General features: G+C 43.8%; 1 protein-coding gene across 6 annotated transcripts; it reads left to right on the top strand.

Moving 5' to 3' along the window:
- Positions 1–107: 107 nt before the first annotated feature.
- LOC100072933 (C-type lectin domain family 10 member A-like) lies at positions 108–18,469 on the top strand. 6 transcript variants are annotated; one of them, XM_070228096.1, is made up of 11 exons: positions 108–2,956; positions 3,733–3,833; positions 4,487–4,606; positions 4,913–4,996; positions 5,094–5,165; positions 5,257–5,328; positions 5,484–5,570; positions 5,662–5,813; positions 6,068–6,174; positions 6,308–6,431; positions 9,787–10,559. In XM_070228096.1, exons 2-11 carry the CDS (start codon positions 3,767–3,769, stop codon positions 9,832–9,834), a joined length of 933 nt encoding a protein of 310 aa, XP_070084197.1. In that variant the 5' UTR covers positions 108–2,956; positions 3,733–3,766; the 3' UTR covers positions 9,835–10,559. The 6 variants fall into 6 exon arrangements, with proteins under 6 accessions (XP_070084197.1, XP_014593484.1, XP_070084196.1 ...); XM_014737998.3 differs by lacking the exon at positions 9,787–10,559 and having other exon boundaries at positions 6,308–6,676; XM_070228095.1 differs by lacking the exons at positions 108–2,956; positions 3,733–3,833; positions 4,487–4,606 and having other exon boundaries at positions 4,657–4,996; positions 9,787–10,237.
- The last annotated feature ends 538 nt before the right edge of the window (positions 18,470–19,007 follow it).

The following is a 19,007-nucleotide window of genomic DNA, read 5'->3' as shown; positions in this document are numbered from 1 at the left end:
CCCAAACTCCCGGAAAAGCTAAAAGGAAGGGTTTTATTTCGGGTTTTAGGTAGCGGAGGGGGAGAATATGGCCTTGCTGGTCGGAGCTTTCCCACCAGCCTGTCTTTGGCCTTGAGACTATGTGCAGAGAGGAGGGAGCCTGTGACCTTGCTGGTCAGCAACTTTCCCACCAGCCTGTATCTCTTTGCGGGGAGGAGATAATGAACCCAGGTGCTTGTCCTTGATGGTGTCTGTCTCCATGCGGGATAGTGGATTGTGGAGCCAGGAAGGCAGAGATTAAGCAGGGAATGAGTGTTTTGGTTTTCACCCCATATATGCTGGGTTTAATGTGGGAAACTGATATGAGGGTTGGTATCAATCTTTTTGTTCTTCTCCAAGGTTTTCTTATCAGCCCCACTTTGTGAGGATAAAGAACTTACAACGATTGTTCTTCATCACCAAAACCAACCAACTAACCAACAAACCAACCAACCCACCCATCCTTGTCTCCTTGTGTTTTGCTCTGATTCATTCATGTGTATTCTATTTACATGTATTTTATTTCAAGGACTCTATCACTTCAGAGATTTAAGAAAGATTACAGGTCTTCTATACTAAGGCTATAAAAGCACACCGAGGAATTTATTTCCAGCAGCTTTTGCCTGTGGTACCTGTAAATGTGGGTGAAGTCTACTTTCCCAAGGTCCTCCAAATCTGCTAAAGTTTCTGGTCCATCAGGAAATGGTCTCTTTTCCAGGGAACAGGTACCAGACTGCCTTCCTAGGTGTGCTTTGTAGGCACCTTTGTCCTTAATGATGGACTTAAAATTCGTGACTGAATAACATGTATTTTGTGATGTGAGACTTCAGCAAACTCAAAGAATTTTATGGCACGATTGAATTTTCAAACTACATTCTGGTAAAAAGCAGGGCATAATCTCATCGAGTGTATGCAAAGAATCCCATTGCCGTTAAAAGTAAAAAGATTTAGTAAGTGTATTTTCCCCTGAATATTTAAGGATCAGTGAGAACATAAATATTGAAAGGATATTTTACTGGATTAAAGACTGGAGAGGAACGAGAAAGGGATTTATTATAAAACTGTCAAAAATAGAATATTAAAGCAACACCAATAATATTGCAAACCCGTTACAGCAGGTTTATTTCCCCCATCAGTTTATGTGGTCCTACGTAACTTTTGCTTTTAATTTTGTTCTGCTGGGTAAATGGAGATGCACACCATGTTCTCTGTGGGAAAGATTTAACATGCAAAAGTGTTGATTATTCCGAAATTAATGTATCAATCCGATGCAATACTGAGGTAGACGCAGTGATGAGCTACCCAGAATCCCCTTTTCAGGAAGGACTTGGTGCCCCGCTGTGGGGAATGTGACCTGTGCAGACAGCCACGTCCCCTGAGGTTCTGCCCCTGCTGGGGTGGCCGGCATCTGGTGACTGAGCCACGGTGGGTGATAAAGGCCTGGTTCAGCCTCGTGCTGGACAGCTCCCACAGGCTATGCTGTTTGAACTCCCAGAACCCCCTGGTGGACTGGCTGAAGCTCTGTGAGGTCTCCACCGCTGTTTAACTTCTCCCTCTGCCCTCTCCTCCTTCTTCCCCCTTCCTTAGCAGGGGCTGGTCCCTCATACATAGCTTGCCCCCAAAATACAGTCTAAGTGTTGGCTTCCAAAAACCCAGCCTGTGACAAATGCTAATCAACATAAATGACAGCAAGCAAAACAAAACTGGAAACAACCTAAATGTCTATCAATAGGGAAATACTTAGGTAAATTATGGCACGCATGGAATGAGATAAAGATAGGAAACGAATAAAGGACATTTTATGAACTGATGTGAAGAAATGTTCCTGATGCATTAACTGAATGAAAAAAGTAAGTAGCAGAAGACAATCCCATTTAATTAGAAAATGTAATCTAAAACGTGTTTGCTCTCCTTCTTCCCCCTTTAAGACACAAAGTTTCCTCCTAGAAAAAGGATGTGTGTAGGAATTCAGGGCAGCCCCCTTAGGGGGATTTCCAGGGTTTACTGGATTGAATCGAATCCCTTTCGTGAAGACAGTGCACGGGGAGAGAGTCAGGCCAGGCTAGGGTGGTGGGCAGCACTGGGCTGGAATTCGGGCTCTTTCTCTTACCAGGTGTGTGATCTTGGGCAAGTGACACAGTGGCCCTGAGCCTGAGTCCATCACCCAAAATGCCTCCTGAGTTTCTCATGGGAGTGAATGGTTAGAGTGTGGTCAATATCTGTGCAGTCTCCGTCACAGATTCGATGCTCCACAAATTTTCCTCCTTTGCATGGCTCCTCCTCTTCCGTTCAGACCGGGAATCCTACTCTCCATCATCCTCTTCCCTCCTGGGTTGGGTGAGGGAGCTCGGCCAAGCTGGGAAGCTTAATGGCTGAGACCCAGAGGAAGCTCAGATGCCAGGAACTTGGGTCAAGATGGAGCAAGACCAGAGAAATGGGCTGCTCTGGATTTCAGTGTGCAATGATTTGACACCAAAAATTCTGGGAAATCCTGAGGCAGGAAGTGAAAGGGAGTGAGGGCCAAAGGAGAAACAACACATTGGGTTTCCTTCTGGTCCCTTCTGGTCTGACTCCCCTCTCCCAAATGGTAAAATTGAGGAAGTCAGGGGAACTTAAAAGAAGCAGAAAGGAGTAGACACACTCTGGAGGAGGAGAGCCAAGCTGGCCGCACGTCCAACTCCTCCACACACACAATCGCTGCCCGTGTTCCGATTTTAATTCCTTCTCCTTATTATTGACTTCCCCAAGTCGAGGAAACAGAAGATCCCAGCTCATAGACCCCTGGGCTTTCAGACACGAAGACCAGCAGGACTCTGCTCACATATGTGACTCATCCTTTGGCCACCTCTACCCCCAACTCTCCAGGATTTAGTTTTTTCCAGCTCTGGTCATCATTGAACCAAGAACCCAAGGATCCCAGCCTGCAGGCTTTCCACAGGTAACGGGGCTGGGGACACAGTTGAGACCAAGGGGACAGGGAGGATGTTAGAGAAAGCCAGGAGGGGGACTGTGGGTCCTAGGTGGGACTGAATGGGAAAAATAGAAAGGGGCAGCATGCGGATAATGACCAAGCGAGGATCTTATTCTCTTCCCTCCCCTGGATTCAGAATCAAGTATGGCAGCCAAACCTCAGTCACAAACTGAGACTCAAACTCAGCCCCATGTCTAGCCCAGTTCCAGCCCTGTCCTCAGCAATAGCCCCAGACGCAGCCCCACCCCCATGCAAATCCTAGCCCCTTCTTTAAACCCAACCACAGCTTCAACCCCAGAGTAAATTTCAATTTTAACTCCAGCCTCAACACAAGGTTTACTTTCAGTCACATTGTATTCCCAACTTCAGCACCAAGCTTAGGCCCAGCTCCATCCGTGGCTCCCACAGGAGTACTGACCCCAATCCTAGGAAGACACACAACCTGCCCTGCAGCCCCGCTGTTAGGCCCTGTCCTAGCGATATATTTAGCTCCAACCTTCCCTCCGCCTTAATCCCAAGATCAACCCAACCCCAGCCCAAGGCCTGCTCCTGACCCCACCTTCAACCTCAGCTGCAAGGCCAGGCCCCTTCCCATTGCAGGCCCTGACCCTGGACTCCTTCTCAAGCCCAAGCCCATCTCTTACCTCAGCTCTGGCCCTGACCTCAGCTCCAACGTAGTCCCAGCCTGCCCCTTTGCCCCAGCTCCTGCCCCAGCCTGGCCACTGGCCCTGCCTCCATTTCAGCTCTGACAGCCTCGGTGGTCGTGTTGGTGCCAGCATGCCAGTGAATTATGAAAACTTTCAGCACTCGGAGAGTGAGAACCAAAGCCCGGGGCTTAGAATTGGTAAGAGGAAAGGAGAAATGGTCTCTCCTAAAATACCTCCTTAATACGTTTAGAAGGATTTCTGCTGTGATGTGATGTCTGTGCCTCTACCATGTGCACTGTTGGGTCCCCAAATCTGAGGTGGTGGGGCCCCAGCCACCGGAAGCCACAGTATGAAGAGGATTCAGGGTCCTCAGCAAGACAAGCACAGGGAAGACCACAGCGGGCCTGGCTTCTGTGCTCTGGGTTGGCCCTGGTGTGGGAATGAGTGATTGGGTTTGGAAGGGAAGGCCATTTGCTACCCAGGTAGTAGAGATGAGCGTGAGGTGCTGTGGGCCTGGCAGCCCCAAACTTGCTGGGTCCTCCTGCCACCTCTGCCAGCTCTGATGATAGGACTTTACACATCACCATTATCTTGAGACCATGTTTCCTTGTGTACATTTGTCCCCAGTGGTATGAGGGGCCTGTGTGGCTGGGTACTTGTGCTGGTCCATGCTGGGTCAGATGCCTGGGCATACCCCATCCCACAATCCTCCTTGTGCAGCCCCCTTTCAGGCTGAGCATTAAGGTGCCAGTCTTGATCCCTGACAGGCTCTGAGGCCCTCTCCTCCTCCCCTGTCTCTCTGGGTCTCTCTGGGACCCTCCTTGTCCTGACGCCCTCTCTCCTCTTGCAGGGCTGCCTCCCCTCCTTCCTCCCTTCCTGCAGACACTCTGTTCCAGCTCCCGCCTCCTGCTGCTCTCCCTGGGCCTCAGCCTCATGCTGCTGGTCGGCGTCTGTGTGATCGGATTCCAAAGTGAGGGTCACAGGGTGGGCAGGGAAGAGAGAAATAAGGGCTGCATTGGTGGGGGCAGGGACGGAGTTAGAGATGGATAAGGCTGGCTGCTGGCTCTGTCACTTATTAGCTGGGTGATGTGGTCAGATTACGGAACCTCTCTAGTCCTTGGTTTGCCCATCGGCAATACTGGAGAACAACAGTATCTGTCCCTTTGTGGGGCTTGTTGTGAGGAACCAAGGAGACAGTGTGTGTCAAGTGCCTGCTCAGTGTTGCACAGAGGGGGCCTGATAATCTTCACCCTGATTGTCCCATTCGCCTCGTCAGATTCCACGTTTCAGAGGGACCTGGTGACCCTGAACAACTCCACATCACAAACTGAGCTTCAGGTCAAGGCCCTGATATCCCAGGGTGAGGCTGGTGTGGAAGGGGCTCTGGACTGGGGTGGGGTGTGGTGGAGGAGGGGGTGCGAGCTGACTCTGCAGCACTGAGTCCCCATGTCCTCCAGGCGACAGTTTGCAAAAGACGATAACACCTCTGAAAGCAGGGGTGGGGAATCTCAGGCAGGAACTGCAAGCAGGTGAGACTCTGCAGGAGTGTGTGGGAGGGCAGGGCTGGCCCCAGGACAAGGTGGGGGAGCCCCTCGAGGTGCTGAGCGCCCTCCCGTCCAGCCCGTAGCATGAACGACAAGGTGTTTTCCCTGGAGAAGAAGCTGGAGGAGGAGCAGCAGACACTCAAAGCAGGTCAGGCCCCTGCTCCCATCACCTGGGCATGCCGCGTGGGGAGGGCAGGGAGGTTCCGAGGCGGGGCCCGTGCAGTGAAATCTGGCCTCCTGGACTCAGGGAGCAGAGTCCACACCCAGGGCACTGTCCCCACTGCCCCCCTGTGTGTGTCCCAGATTATGCTGAAATACGCCTCCTAGTCCAGCAGCTGGCCAAAGACCTGACAGCCCTGACTTGCCAGGCGGCTGCCCTCAAGAGCAATGGTGAGGGGTGTTGGGGGTGTGCCTGACTCCTTTGCTGCCACAGTCCCACTGGGCAGCAACTCAGCACCCCCCACCTCTCCCGGCCCCCTAGGCTCTGCCAGGGCCTGCTGCCCCCTTAACTGGCTGGAGCATGAAGGCAGCTGCTACTGGTTCTCTCGCTCGAAGAAGCCCTGGCCCGAGGCTGAGAAGCAGTGCCAGCTGCAGAACGCCCACCTCGTGGTCATCAACTCCAGAGAGGAGCAGGTGAGGGCCCCTGGTGCTCAGCTCCCAACACGTGTCCCCTTTAAGGAAATGGTTCCCACACTTGGCCCCACCTTGCAGTCACCTGGGGAACTTTAAAACCACTGCCCTCTGAGCCCCACCCTCAGAGACCCAATGGGCCTGGGCACTTTCATAAACGTCCCAAATCTCCTCAACTGCTTTAACGAACAGGTAAAGGTTAGAACTGCTAGTCCAAGGAGATGGGGAGAAGTCACCATTGCCCTTCATTGTCCCAGGATTTTGTCCAGGAACATACAGGCTCCTCATTCACCTGGATGGGGCTCAGTGATCCTGAAGGAGTCTGGAAATGGGTGGATGGGACAGACTACAAGACCAACTTCCAGTGAGTACACCCTGGCTTTCCGTGTCCTACCTCCTCCTTCAGCTCTGCTCCTCAGATCTGACCCACACCCCCTTCTCAGACTTAGATTCTGTGCCACCTGACCTTTCTAGTTGCTGTTGTCCTCTCCCCTCAGGAACTGGAGTCCAGGCCAGCCAGATGACTGGGACGGACATGGGCTGGGCGGAGGCGAGGACTGTGCCCACTTCCACTCCAATGGCCAATGGAATGACATTGTCTGCCAGGCGCCCCTCCAGTGGGTCTGTGAGACCAAGATGGACAGGGCCAGCTAGTTGAGTCTCAGAGCTGCTTCCTGTACACCACCCAGCTGCATTTAGAAATGGGATCAGGGGAGAGGGGCCCTTCTCCAGAGATGCCTAACGAGACCTCTGTGGGAGAGGAACAAGCCCTGTGAGATGGGAGCACTGCCCTCAGCCTGAATTGTATTCTCCTCAACTGTCAAAAGACTATATAAAGGTCCTAAGGTTTTTTTTTAAAAATTTCAGCTTCGTTGAGGCATTATTGACATAGAAAATCGTAAGATGTTTAAGGCTTACTTTGTGGTGATTTGACATATACATTGATACACACATTGATAGATACATTGTGAAAAGACTCCCCCCATCTCGGTAGTTAACACAGCCATCACCTCACCTAGTTATCTTTGTTTTCTTTTTGGTGAGGACATTTAAGTTCTACTCTCTTCGTAAATTTCAGTTATTCAATACAGTGTTATCAACTGTAGTCACCATGTGATACGTTCGATCCTCAGACCTTGTTCATCTCATTGCTGAAAGTTTGTGCCCTTTGACCAACCTCTCCCCATTTCCCCTCCCCCCAGCCCCTGGCCACCACTTTTCTACTCTCTGTTTCACCCACTTTGCCTTATTTATTAATTTATTTTCGATTCCATGTATAAGGGATACCATGCACTATTGTTTTTGTCTCTCTGGCTCATCTCACTTACCTTAATGCCCTCAAGCTCCATCATGTTGTTGCAACAGGCAAGATTTCCTTCTTTCTCACGGCTGAATAGCATTCCATTGTACGTATGTGCCCCACATCTCCTTCACCCAGTCATCTGTTGATGGACACAGGTGGTCTCAATATCTTGGCTGTTCTGAACAAGGCTGCAGGGAACCTGGGGTTGCAGATATCTCTTGAATCTCCTCTTTTCATTTCCGATGAGTATAAACCCAGAAGTGGGATTGCTGGATCACATGGTAGTTCTATTTTTAATTTTCTGAGGAACTTCCATACTGTTTTCCATTGTGGCCTCACCAATTACATTCCCACCAACAGTGCACATGGGTTCGCTTTTCTCCATGTTCTAAGGTTTTTTAACCTTAAAAATCAACTTTATTTGGGTATAATTCTTTCACAATAAAATGTGCCCATTTAGAGTAGAGATGACTTTTGACAAACATGAATATCGAGGCACGTACCTCTACAATCAAGACACAGGACACTTTCATCACCCCAAAGCTTCCCTTTGCCCCTCTGTGGTCCCTGCCCTTGGCCCCCAGGTAGCTAATTATCTGCTTTCTTTCATGACAAATTAGTTTTGCCTATTCTAGAATTTCACATAAATGAAATCACACAGTATGTACTCTTTTGTGAAAGCTTATGTATTTTGTGTTGCCTGATTTTTAGCAACCTTGAAATGGCAGAATGATGAAGGTAGGTGAGGCCTTGGAAAGTGCTATGTTATTGTGAAAAGAGCATTTTCTTTTCATATAGATTTGAGTTCAAATCTTTTCTGTCTTTTTTTTTCCTGAGGAAGATTAGCTCTCAACCTCTGTTGCCAATCTTCCTCTTTTCTTTTTTTCTTTTTTGCTTGAGGAAGATTAACCCTGAGCTAACATCTGTGTCAAACTTACTCCACTTTTTATATGTGAGTTGCTGCCACGAGTGGTGTAGGTCCACACCTAGGATCCAAACCCCTGAAGCCAGGCTGTTGAAGCAGAGTTTGCTGAACTTAACCACTATGACGTAGGTTGGGACCCTTTTCTGTCTCTTAGAAGCTTATAAACTTAGTGTGATAAGGAAAGGCAACTCCTTAATTTCTTTGAAGCTCCCAGAGTCATTGGGAAAAGTAGATAAGATCCACAAATGTATTTGTTAGCTATTGCTGTGTAACAAACCATCCCAAAGTTTAGAGGCTTAAAACAATAAGTATTGATTGTAGCTCATGAGTCTCTAAGTCAGCTGGGTGCTTTTTTGGTCTGGCCGGGCCTGGTTCATCTTAGCTGGGCTCATTCATGCATTTGTGGTCAGCTGGGGGTGTTGGCTGGGAGCTGGCTGGTCTAGGATGGTCTCCCTCCCATGGCTGGCTATGGGCTGGGACAACGGGGATGACTGGGCCATACTAGGCTAGCCTGGGCTTGTTCCCATGGTGTCAGGGCAGGGTTCCAAGAGAGTAACTGGAAACATGCAAGGACTCTGGAGTCTTAGTTTTGGAACTGAAGCACCATTTCTGCTGCATCCTATTGGCTCAAGTAGGTCAGAAGGCATCCGAGATTCGAGGAGTGGGGAAATAAAATCCACCTTTGGATGGGAGGAACTAAAAAGTCCCATTGTGTAGAGGATGGATATAGGGAGTGGTGGAGATTGCTATTTTTTCAATCAATCGAGCATACCAGGGGAAGCATCTCAGTTATAAGGAAGCAGCCCATAGCTGAGAGTGCTTATTAATAGAGGGCAGGACCTGTTCATTGCTGCATTATTTGCATCCAGACCACTGCCTGGCATATAGGAGGGAATCAATTAGTGCTAATCAAAAATAAAGAGGACAGTGTCAGAAGGAAGGTATGAGAAGGACAAAATTTAGCCCCCAGGAGGCAGCACCCTTTTACTTCTCCCTGTCCACCAGCATCACATGAAAATCATCAGGCTGGAGCAGAGAAAGGTCTTGGGTGGAAGTGCTCAGAGGGGACCCAAAACTGATGGGGTCAGGAGGGCACTGCCCCATGTGCAAGAGATCCCAGAAGAGAGCAGTGACATGTGGCTGGTTCTGTGGGCACCAAATATTGGAACCCAGTGCAGCCGAGTGCACATGTCCACGAGTCCTCAGGTGGCCCCAGGTCTGTCACTGGCACCATGACAGAATCCAGTCAGTTATCTGTGGTTAGAGTTGGGCTGAGGGTTTGTAAAGAGAAGGAAGAATATCAGGGAAGCTTTCCAGCCTGGACACGTGATGTCGTCAAGTGATGGGGAGCCAACACACCAGGAGTAGATGCCACTGCTTAGGCTGTGCCCCTCAGGGTACAGGTGCTCTCGTTGGCTGTTTAAAGTGGGCAGTGGGCGCTAGTGAGCATAGCATGGGGCCCACCATCAGAGAGACCATCACTGCTGCCTGCAAGGTGGGGAAGGGTAGTAGGTACTCAGAGATTTGATGATGGGGGAAAAGATACCTCAATTTAGTGCTCCAAATATTATCTCCTGGGTATTATTATTTCGTATCTTTCTCCTTTAATTTTCTACCTTATGCACTGTGCTTTTCACAGTGAGTTTAAGATTTATGTAACTCATTGATGAGGGAACCAGTAGAACAGTAAAGCTTGTTCAGAGGTGTATAGGAGAGACACAAGGATTTTTTTTTTTTTTTTTTTTTAGATTCGGCTTGAGCTAACATCTGTTGCCAATCCTTCTCTTTTTGCTTGAGGAAGATTGTCGCTTAGCTAACATCCATGCTGACCTTCTTCTACTTTATGTGGGACACCAACACAGTGTGGCTTGACAAGCAGTGCTCAGTCTGCACCTGGGATCCGAACCTGAAAACCCCAGGGCACTGAAGCAGAGCACGCGAACTTAACCACTGTAACACTCAGCCGGCCCCTGAGACACAAGTATTTTTAGTTATCAAAATAAAGGATGCAGGAACAAGAGCGCTAAATTAGAGGCAAAACCAGTCAATGTCCTACAGCCAACAAAATCGAACATTTATGGTTCTCTGTTCTATTATGTAGAAATCACTTGTTGTCTATTGGACAAAATCCACTTGCATTTGCTGTCAGACAAGAATCATTTGCTTGGCTAAATGTTTTCCTTTAGAATTAAAAAAAAATATCCCATTCAAGAATAAATAGTAAGTCAAATGAAGGTACACGTCCTTACAGAATTAGATAATCCTTGGGTGGGCCTGTGAGACAATGTCCAGCAGGACAACTGAAAAGGATATGCAGCCATCTTTCTGGTCTTCTCCAAGGTTTTCTTATCAGCCCCACTTTGTGAGGATAAAGAATTTACAGTGATTGTTCTTCATCACCAAAACCAACCAACTAACCAACCAATCAACCCATCCTTGTCTCCTTGTGTTTTGCTCTGATTCATTCATGTATATTCTACTTACATATATTTAATTTAAATTAAATTTTATTTAATTTCAATAGCCTCTATCAGTTCAGAGATTCAAAACAAATTACTGCTCTTCTATTCTAAGGTTATGAAACCAAAACAAAGAAATTTATTTCCATCAGCTTTGCCTGTTGTACCTATAAATGTGGGGGAATTCTACTTTCCCAAGGTCCTCCAAATCTGCTAAGGTTCCTGGTCCATCAGGAAATGGTCTTCTTTTCGTGGAACAGGTACCAGATTGACTTCCTAGGTGGGCTTTGTAAACACCTTGATCCTTAATGATGGACTTAAAATATCTGATTAAATAACATACATTTTCAAATGTGATACTCCAGAAAACTCAAAGAATTTTGTGGCACGAGTGAATTTTCAAACTATATCCTGGTAAAAAGCAGGGCATAATCTCATTGAATCTACGCAAATAATTACATTGCCGTTAAAAGTAAAGAGATTTAGTAAGAGTATTTTCCCCTGAACACTGACAGATCAGTGAGAACATAAATGTTTAAAGATTTTACTAAATTAGAGAGCACGGTGAAAAGAAAAAGGGCTTTATTATAAAACTGTCAAAAATAGAATATTAAAACAATACCAATAATATTGCAAACCAGTCACTGCAAGTTTATTCCCTCATCAGCGTGTGCGGTCCTACAGAATTCTTGTTGCTGGATGTCGGGTCAACACTCAGGTTTCATGAAGTTCTCTGCATCTGGACTAGAATAGTGCTGGAAATCCTGACTCAGTCTGATGATAGAACTGACAGTTGTCTAAGCAATATCTGCTCAGAAGCTCATATTCATAAGTCTGTTTCTTGAAATAATAGTATTTAAAAATACTTGGTATATGCCTTTCACCAGGCTTTGTTGAAGATAATGTTTTTTTTTCACATAGCTTATAACAGGGGCTGTAGGCAAGCATGGAAAGAAAGAGAAACCTTACATATTGATAAGGTTGAATGGTACAGCTCATTTATTTTGATAACCAGCAATATCATAATGGAGAAGGGTAATGTTATCTATTGAAGAGTAGTACAGAACTATTTTGTGAGGATTTGAGGGATGTTTCCCAAAAAGTAAGAACATTTTATGGACAAGGAGGGCATTGACACATCTCCAGCACTTTCCAATCTATTGTGTAGAGTGTACCATCTCTGAAACGTGTTTATATTATTAGCATCTTGTCAATACGTAATTAACCTAGGGAAGCTGAATTCCTCTTTTGATTGGACAGCTCTCAAAATAGTGTTGAGATAATTAAGAATATGGAGTACACAAAATAGGCCTCTTTTTTTTTTTTTTTTTTTTTTTTTAGCATTCCTTTTCCTCTAAAGTAAAAGAAAAAAAATCTTTGTTGTTGTCCAATGGTCTTCTGGGAACCCCTAAAACTAGTTTAGGGTAAGAGACATCTTCAAAATTTTATTTTTCTGAATTTAGGGTCTGATCTTGAAAAGGCAAAACTAAAAGTTATCAGAGAAATTGATCATTTGATTAGGACAGTAGCATGAATGCCAGAAAGAAGCATTGTAGCTTGTATAAGAGTGACAGTACAATATTTAAAAAATAAAAACAGTAGAAAGTAACACAATTGTAAGAAATCTTAACACTGTCAGCAGTGAGGAACTTTTGCTAGTTTGTTGCAATAATCAAGGATGTAACAAATTCAGAATAAAGCACAAAAAGTTATTATGATAAGATACAGAATCTATTCTCTCTGGGCAGACTTTATAAGTGATAAAGAATAACTTTTAATATTTCTGGTTTAGAGCAGACTGAACACTCCAAAACCAATTTATTATTTTAACAGAGAGAACACAATTTTAGTCTTGCATTAACGTAATAATTGGCAGGAAAGGATTCTCAAGCTTTAAAAAAAATGTTAATAAACTCATCAAAATTAGAGCAATGTTGCCAGAGTTTTAATACATTTCATTCCTTCTTTTTTTCACAGGTATTATATATAGTCCAAGGAAAACACATTTCATTTCTGCAAACCTTCTACAGCTTTCTATATCCATCCAGGCTTTGTCATTCACCCTCAGCCTTCAAAATTTAGAACAACAGAACACATTAGGGAAAAAACTGCTTTCTTTTTCCTCAGTAAATAAAAATATCACATACTTCCTTGCGTAGATATTCTTATTTCTTTGCCAACATTCTTTCAGCATAGACTCAAGCACTTTGATTAATTGTAGCTGTTAATCAAGGTAATAAATTCCTCTTTCACACACGAGTCTTGGAGGTAGGTAATTGAGGACTGTTTGTCACACACCAGGATCTAGAAATCCAACAAAGCTCATGGCTAGGGAACTTGAATCTGTTATCCTAGGCAGTTAGCTTGCCTGTCCTTTGCCCTGGAGGGAGATCTTATTTTTATTATACTAGACAGTAAACAAATTCACTCTTTGCTCTGGAGGCAGACACTATTTCTATTTTCCAAGGCTGTTTGCTATACAAATACTCTTGAAAAGACAGTCTTGAACACAGACAGCGTCTCTGCACACAAGATGTGCACAAACGCGGGAGACCCATGGAGAATTTTCTTCTAAGAGCCTAAAGATACAATTCCTGTACAACTGATACAAATAACAAAAAAAAGTATATATATATATATGTACTGTTTATATATATATATATATATATATATATATATATATATATATATAAACAATGTTTGGTGATCAATGTTTTTATATTTTATCTTATTTAGAAATTATCCAGGTATCCAAATATTGTCTACTAATTAGTTTGATTAAGGTCTTAATGTTAACTAGGGATCTTGAAAATTATGGTTATGTTGACACACCATAAAAATTGAATCACTTTCGACATAAAAAAGTTTTTTCATAATTATAATCCAATTTAGTTGAATAATTTTTTTCAAATCTTAAACGCTTATATTATATTCCACATTGATCAAATTAGAGAAAAGACATATGGCAGCATTTAAGCCAAAACAATTAAACCAATTTGATCATGGGGACTTAGATTCTTATGGTGAAATGCTTCTTGGATTTTTAAGGTGTCAACCATAACATCAACAATTAGAGAAAATTATGTCTTTTCTTCTCCACATTTTATTTTGTATTTTCCTGCAAATATTCAATTTTCTAATTGAAGTCACTTAAAATTATTTAATTAGTTAATTATTTAACTCATTAATGAGGGAGTCAATAGGATGGCAAAGCTAGTTAAGAGGAGTATAAGGAGACAGAAATATTGATAGTAACGGGAAGAAAGATTGCTGGGATAAGATTGCTAAATTATACGCAAAACTTATTTGCCCTACAGGACAATAAAACAGAAATCTTTGGGTATTTTCTTCTACCAGACAGAATTCATTTGTATTGCTATTGGAGAAGAATCATTTCCTTGCTATCAGCTTTTCTACAGAGTTTTAAAATATACTACCCAACATTACATAGTAAATCAAACAAAGATATACTTCCCTCAACAGTTAGATAATTCTTGGGGCCGGCCCAGTGGTGTAGTGGTTAAGTTCATGTGCTCTGCTTTGGAGGCCCGGGGTTTGCGGGTTTGGATCCCCACTGCAAATCTATGCACTGCTCATCAAGCCATGTTGTGGCAGCATCCCACATACAAAATAGAGGACGATTACCATGGATGTTAGCTCAGGGCCACTCTTCCTCACCAAAAACAAAAAAAAGAAAAGAAAAGAAAGAAAAAAGATAATTCTCCAGTAAGTCTCCTAGACAATATTTTAGTATAACAATTAAAGACATGCATTTGCTGTTTTGCCTATCTTTAAGTTTTGGATATTTTTTTCTAAAAAGTCCCTTGTTGTGATCATAAATAACTTGAAACGTTTTTCTTGACCACTAAAAAAGGCTGGCATTTGTCCTGATTCATTTATCTAGGTGCAGCACAAAGTGGTAATAAACACATATTAAACCTCCTGCAGTGTGGTCAGTGAGTCTAGATCCACGTGGTGTTAAGCAACTACCAAGGTCTGGGAAAACTTTGTGGGCATTGGGTCCACATAGGAAGCCCCACTCTTGACCCTTCACAGTGGGTTTATCATATCTGATCAAATAAGAATCACTCTCTCAAATATGACGTTCCATGCTTGATCTTGATTACACAATTGATTTATCCAGAATGAAAGTTTTTATTTTGATAAAGTCCAATTTATGTCTTTTTCTTTCATAGATTATGCTTTTGGTGTCATATCTAAGAAATCTTTGCTGAATCTAAGGTCATAAAGATTTTATCCTTTGATTTCTAGTTGTTTTTCTTGAGATATTGGACCATATTGGGGGCTGAATATTGGTTTCTGTTTCTGACAAGTCGGATTTTCAGATGTACCAGTAGCTAGATCAGCCTTGGGAAATGGGAGTCATTATGTTTGACCCTTATGTAGCCACTCTGTTCCTGTGCCTATCTTGCCAATTCTGGGGTGGCCAATGATGAAGGCTGGCTAAAGGCAACTGGATGAGGCATTTTGTCTACTTGGTTGTCCAGTACCTCTTCCCTGATGATGCTTTTTAGTAGGCATTAGGATGTGATATACTTTGTGCTCATTCCAGTATGTTCATCCACATGCCTCTACCCCATATCTCCTTGTCTCTGATCTTCAAGTCTTTTCCATCCAGACCTCCAACCAGATAGTCAGGCCATTGGCTACTGCCCAAGGATCTGTAAATTTTCTTACCTCAGGCCTTTACACACGAAGTGAATGACCAGTTGCACTGCTTATAGCTATGTCCATTGGGAAGATTTTCCTTCTCAACTGTCTCTTAGAACCACCCCTCAATGCAGCTGTAACACAGCCACTGTCCATTTTCAGCTTGTACCTAAGCATCAAGCTGATGCATCCATAAACCAAGCTTGGGCCTTTTCTCTTCCTTCAAATGAAAAGTAGGGAAGGGGACTGACGCAAACTTGATGGGTGATATGTGGGTGTGGGCCACTTGCTCATATAGCCCACTGGTACCCTTTGATCTGGTCCTGCTTAGGCTTGATTCAATTTCCATCTGATAATGGACTGTTGCTATCCATTGTCCATCTCTTCCAGGGTCCAGTAACATGTGAAGAACTATTTCTCAAGGGGCATCTAATTCTCTGCTGCCCATGGCGTGGTCTTACTCCAGAATCCCAGAGGCTTCTGCTGTGATTCTCCTCCTGGAGCTTTCCGTAAGCTCTGTTCTGCATCTGCCACCTCCACAACCTAGAGTCTGTGGGTTATACGGCCCAAACAGCAGGGCTGACTGCATTGCAACCTTGACCTGCTGCAGTGCCTGTTCCTGCGCTGGATCCCATTCAAAGCTGGCAGTCTCCTGTGTCACCTGGTATATGGGCCAGAATGATATTCCTAGGTGCAGAATGTGCTGCCTCCAGAACCCAAAGAGGCCCACCAGGCACTGTGCTTTCTTTTTTGTGCTGGTGGAGGGAATGCAAACAGCAGCATTTATCTTTTATTCTGGAGGGGATATCCCAGAAATCCCCTAACTGCAAGAACCCTAACAACTTCATTGAAGCGGTTAATCCCTGAATTTTTATAGAGTGTATCTCCCTATACCCTGTAGAGGGCATGTGCCTTACTGAGGCCTCCAACGTACTGGCTACCTTTTGCTCTAATCAGCATGATGTCATCCATGTAACGGATCAGCGTGATGTCTGCGGAATGTCCAGGAGATCCAGATCTTTTTGGACTAGATTAAGATAGAGGGTGGGAGAGTTAAATAGCCCTGAGGCAAAACTATAAGCGAATATTGTCTGTCTCATGAATACGAACTATTTTTGATCCTCTTTTCTAATTGGAATGGAAAAGAATGCATTCACCAAATCAGTGGCCACACACCATGCAGCCGAGGGCTTATGAATCTGCTGTGGCAATGATGCACATCCAGCACAGCAGCTGAAATGACAGCCACTACTTGGTTAAGTCTACTTCACATTGTGGGAAGAAGAGTCAAGTGGGAGGCCTTGGAAGTACCAAGATATTAGACCAAAGCAATACCACACCCCTGAAGGACGTAATAATATTAAAAGCCTTAGGAACCACAAAAGACCCCAAGTAGCTAAAGCAATCTTGAAAAAGAAGAACAAAGCTGGAAGCATCACACTCTCTGATTTCAAACTATACTACAAAGCTAAAGTAATCAAAACAGTATGGTATTGGCATAAAAACAGACACATCGATCAATGGGACAGAAGAGAGATCCCAGAAATAAACCCATGCGCATATGGTCAATTAATTTATGACAAAGGAGCTGAGAATATACAGTGGGGAAAGAACAACCTCTTCAGTAAATAGTGTTGGGAGAACTTGACAGCCATATGCAAAAGAACGAAATTGGACCACTATCTAATGCCATACACAAAAATAAACTCAAAATGGGTTAAAGACTTAAATGTAAGACCCGAAACCATAAAACTCCCAGAAGAGAACATAGGGGGTAAGCTCCTTAACGTCAGTCTTGGTGATGAGTTTTTAGGTTTGACACCAAAAACAAAGGCAACAAAAGCAAAAAGTAAGCAAGTGGGACTACACCAAACTAAAGCTTCTGCACAGCAAAGGAGGGCCAGCCCGGGGGCGCAGTGCTTAAGTGTGCACATTCCGCTTTGGTGGCCCGGGGTTTGCTGGTTCGGATCCTGGGTGTGGACCCAGGCATTACTTATCAAGCCATGCTGTGGCAGGCGTCCCACATATAAAACAGAGGAAGATGGGCACAGACGTTAGCTCAGGGCCAATGTTCCTTAGCTAAAATAGGGGGATTGGCAGCAGATGTTAGCTCAGGGCTAACCTTCCTCAAAAAAAATTAAAAAAGGTGCACAGCAAAGGAAACCATCAACAAAATGAAAAGGCAATCTATGAATGGGAGAAAATATTTGCAAGTCCTGTCTTTGATAAGGTGTTACTATCCAAAATATATAAAGAACTCACATAACTCAATAGAAAAAATTCAATTAAAAAATGGGCAGAGGATCTGAATAAGCAGTTTTCCAAGGAAGACATACAAATGGCCAACAAGAACATGAAAAGGTGCTCAGTATCACTAATCATTAGGGAACTGCAAATCAAAACCACAATGAGATATCACCTCACACCTGTTAGAATGGCTATTATGAAACAGACAAGAAATAACAAGTGTTGGTGAGGATGTGGAGAAAAGGGAACACTTATGCGCTGTTGGTGGGAATGTAAATTGGTGCAGCCACTCTGGAAAGCAATATAGAGATTCCTCAGAAAATTAAAAATAGAACTACCATATGGCCCAGCAATTCTATTTCTGGGCATATATCTGAAGGAAATAAAATCTCTATCTTGAAGTTATTTCTGCACCCCCATGTTCATAGCAGCATTATGGAATAGCCAAGACATGGAAACAACCTAAGTGTCCATCAATGGATGGACATGATGGATAAAGAAGATGTGGTATATACATATATACAATGGACTATTACTCAGCTGTGAGAAAGAAGGAAATCCTGCCATTGTGACATGGGTGGACCTCAATATTATTATGCTAAGTGAAATAAGTCAGAGAAAGCAAATACTATATGATCTCACTTCCACGTGGAATCTGAAAAACACCTGAACTCATAGATACAGAGAACCCATTGATGGTTGCCAGAGGCAAGGGGTGGTGGGTGGGTGAAGTGGGTGAAGGTGGCCAAAAGGTACACACTTCCAGTTATAAGAGAAATAAGTCCTGGGGATGTGATGTTCAGCATGATGATTATAGTTAACAATACTGTACTGTACATTTGAAAGTTGCTAAAAGAGTAGATCTTAAAAGTTTTCTCATCACAAGGAAAAAATTACAACCATGTAATGATAGATATTAGCTAAACTTATTGTGGTAATAATTTCACAGTACATACGTATGTCAAATCATTATGTTGTACACCTAAAATTAACACAGTGTTAGACGTCAATTACATCTCATTGAAAAATAAAAACCAAAGCTCAAAAAAAAAAAGACTTGGGAAAATGCAGGAATGGTGATTCCTGCCCCATCTCCAATTAAGTTGCCTATTTGGCCACTGCAAAATTCAGACAGGTCTTTGAGAATGACTGTGAGCACTATAAAACTTAAGTTGTGACACAATTGTAGATAAGGTCCAAGATGAATTATCATTACTGAAGCAGTTCAGCACATTCACTGGCACCTAATATGCAGTTATTCACGGAGGAAATGCTTTCTTTTAAATTTCTATCCACAAAGATAATCAGAAACAATTTGCCTTTATGTGACAAGGACAGCAGTGCACATTCATTGTCTTATCTATGTCAAGACTACTGTTCTGTATTATAACATACCGGCTACGTCAACTCCACTGTCAACTCTATGCCAACTCTACTGTTCTCCATCACGATACAGTCTGGAGGGCATCTGGGACTTTTGTCAACTTACTGTTGTACAAAATATCATAGTAATATTTTTATGATAATATTATACTAATTTGACCAGATGAGGAGGAAGTAGCAAGCACTTTCGATGTCTTTGCAAGGCACAT

This window comes from Equus caballus, chromosome 11, assembly GCF_041296265.1.
Source record: "Equus caballus isolate H_3958 breed thoroughbred chromosome 11, TB-T2T, whole genome shotgun sequence".
Classification (NCBI taxonomy): domain Eukaryota; kingdom Metazoa; phylum Chordata; class Mammalia; order Perissodactyla; family Equidae; genus Equus; species Equus caballus.
The sequence above is the reverse complement of the archived record's forward strand: the minus strand, read 5'-3'. Positions and strand labels throughout refer to the sequence as shown.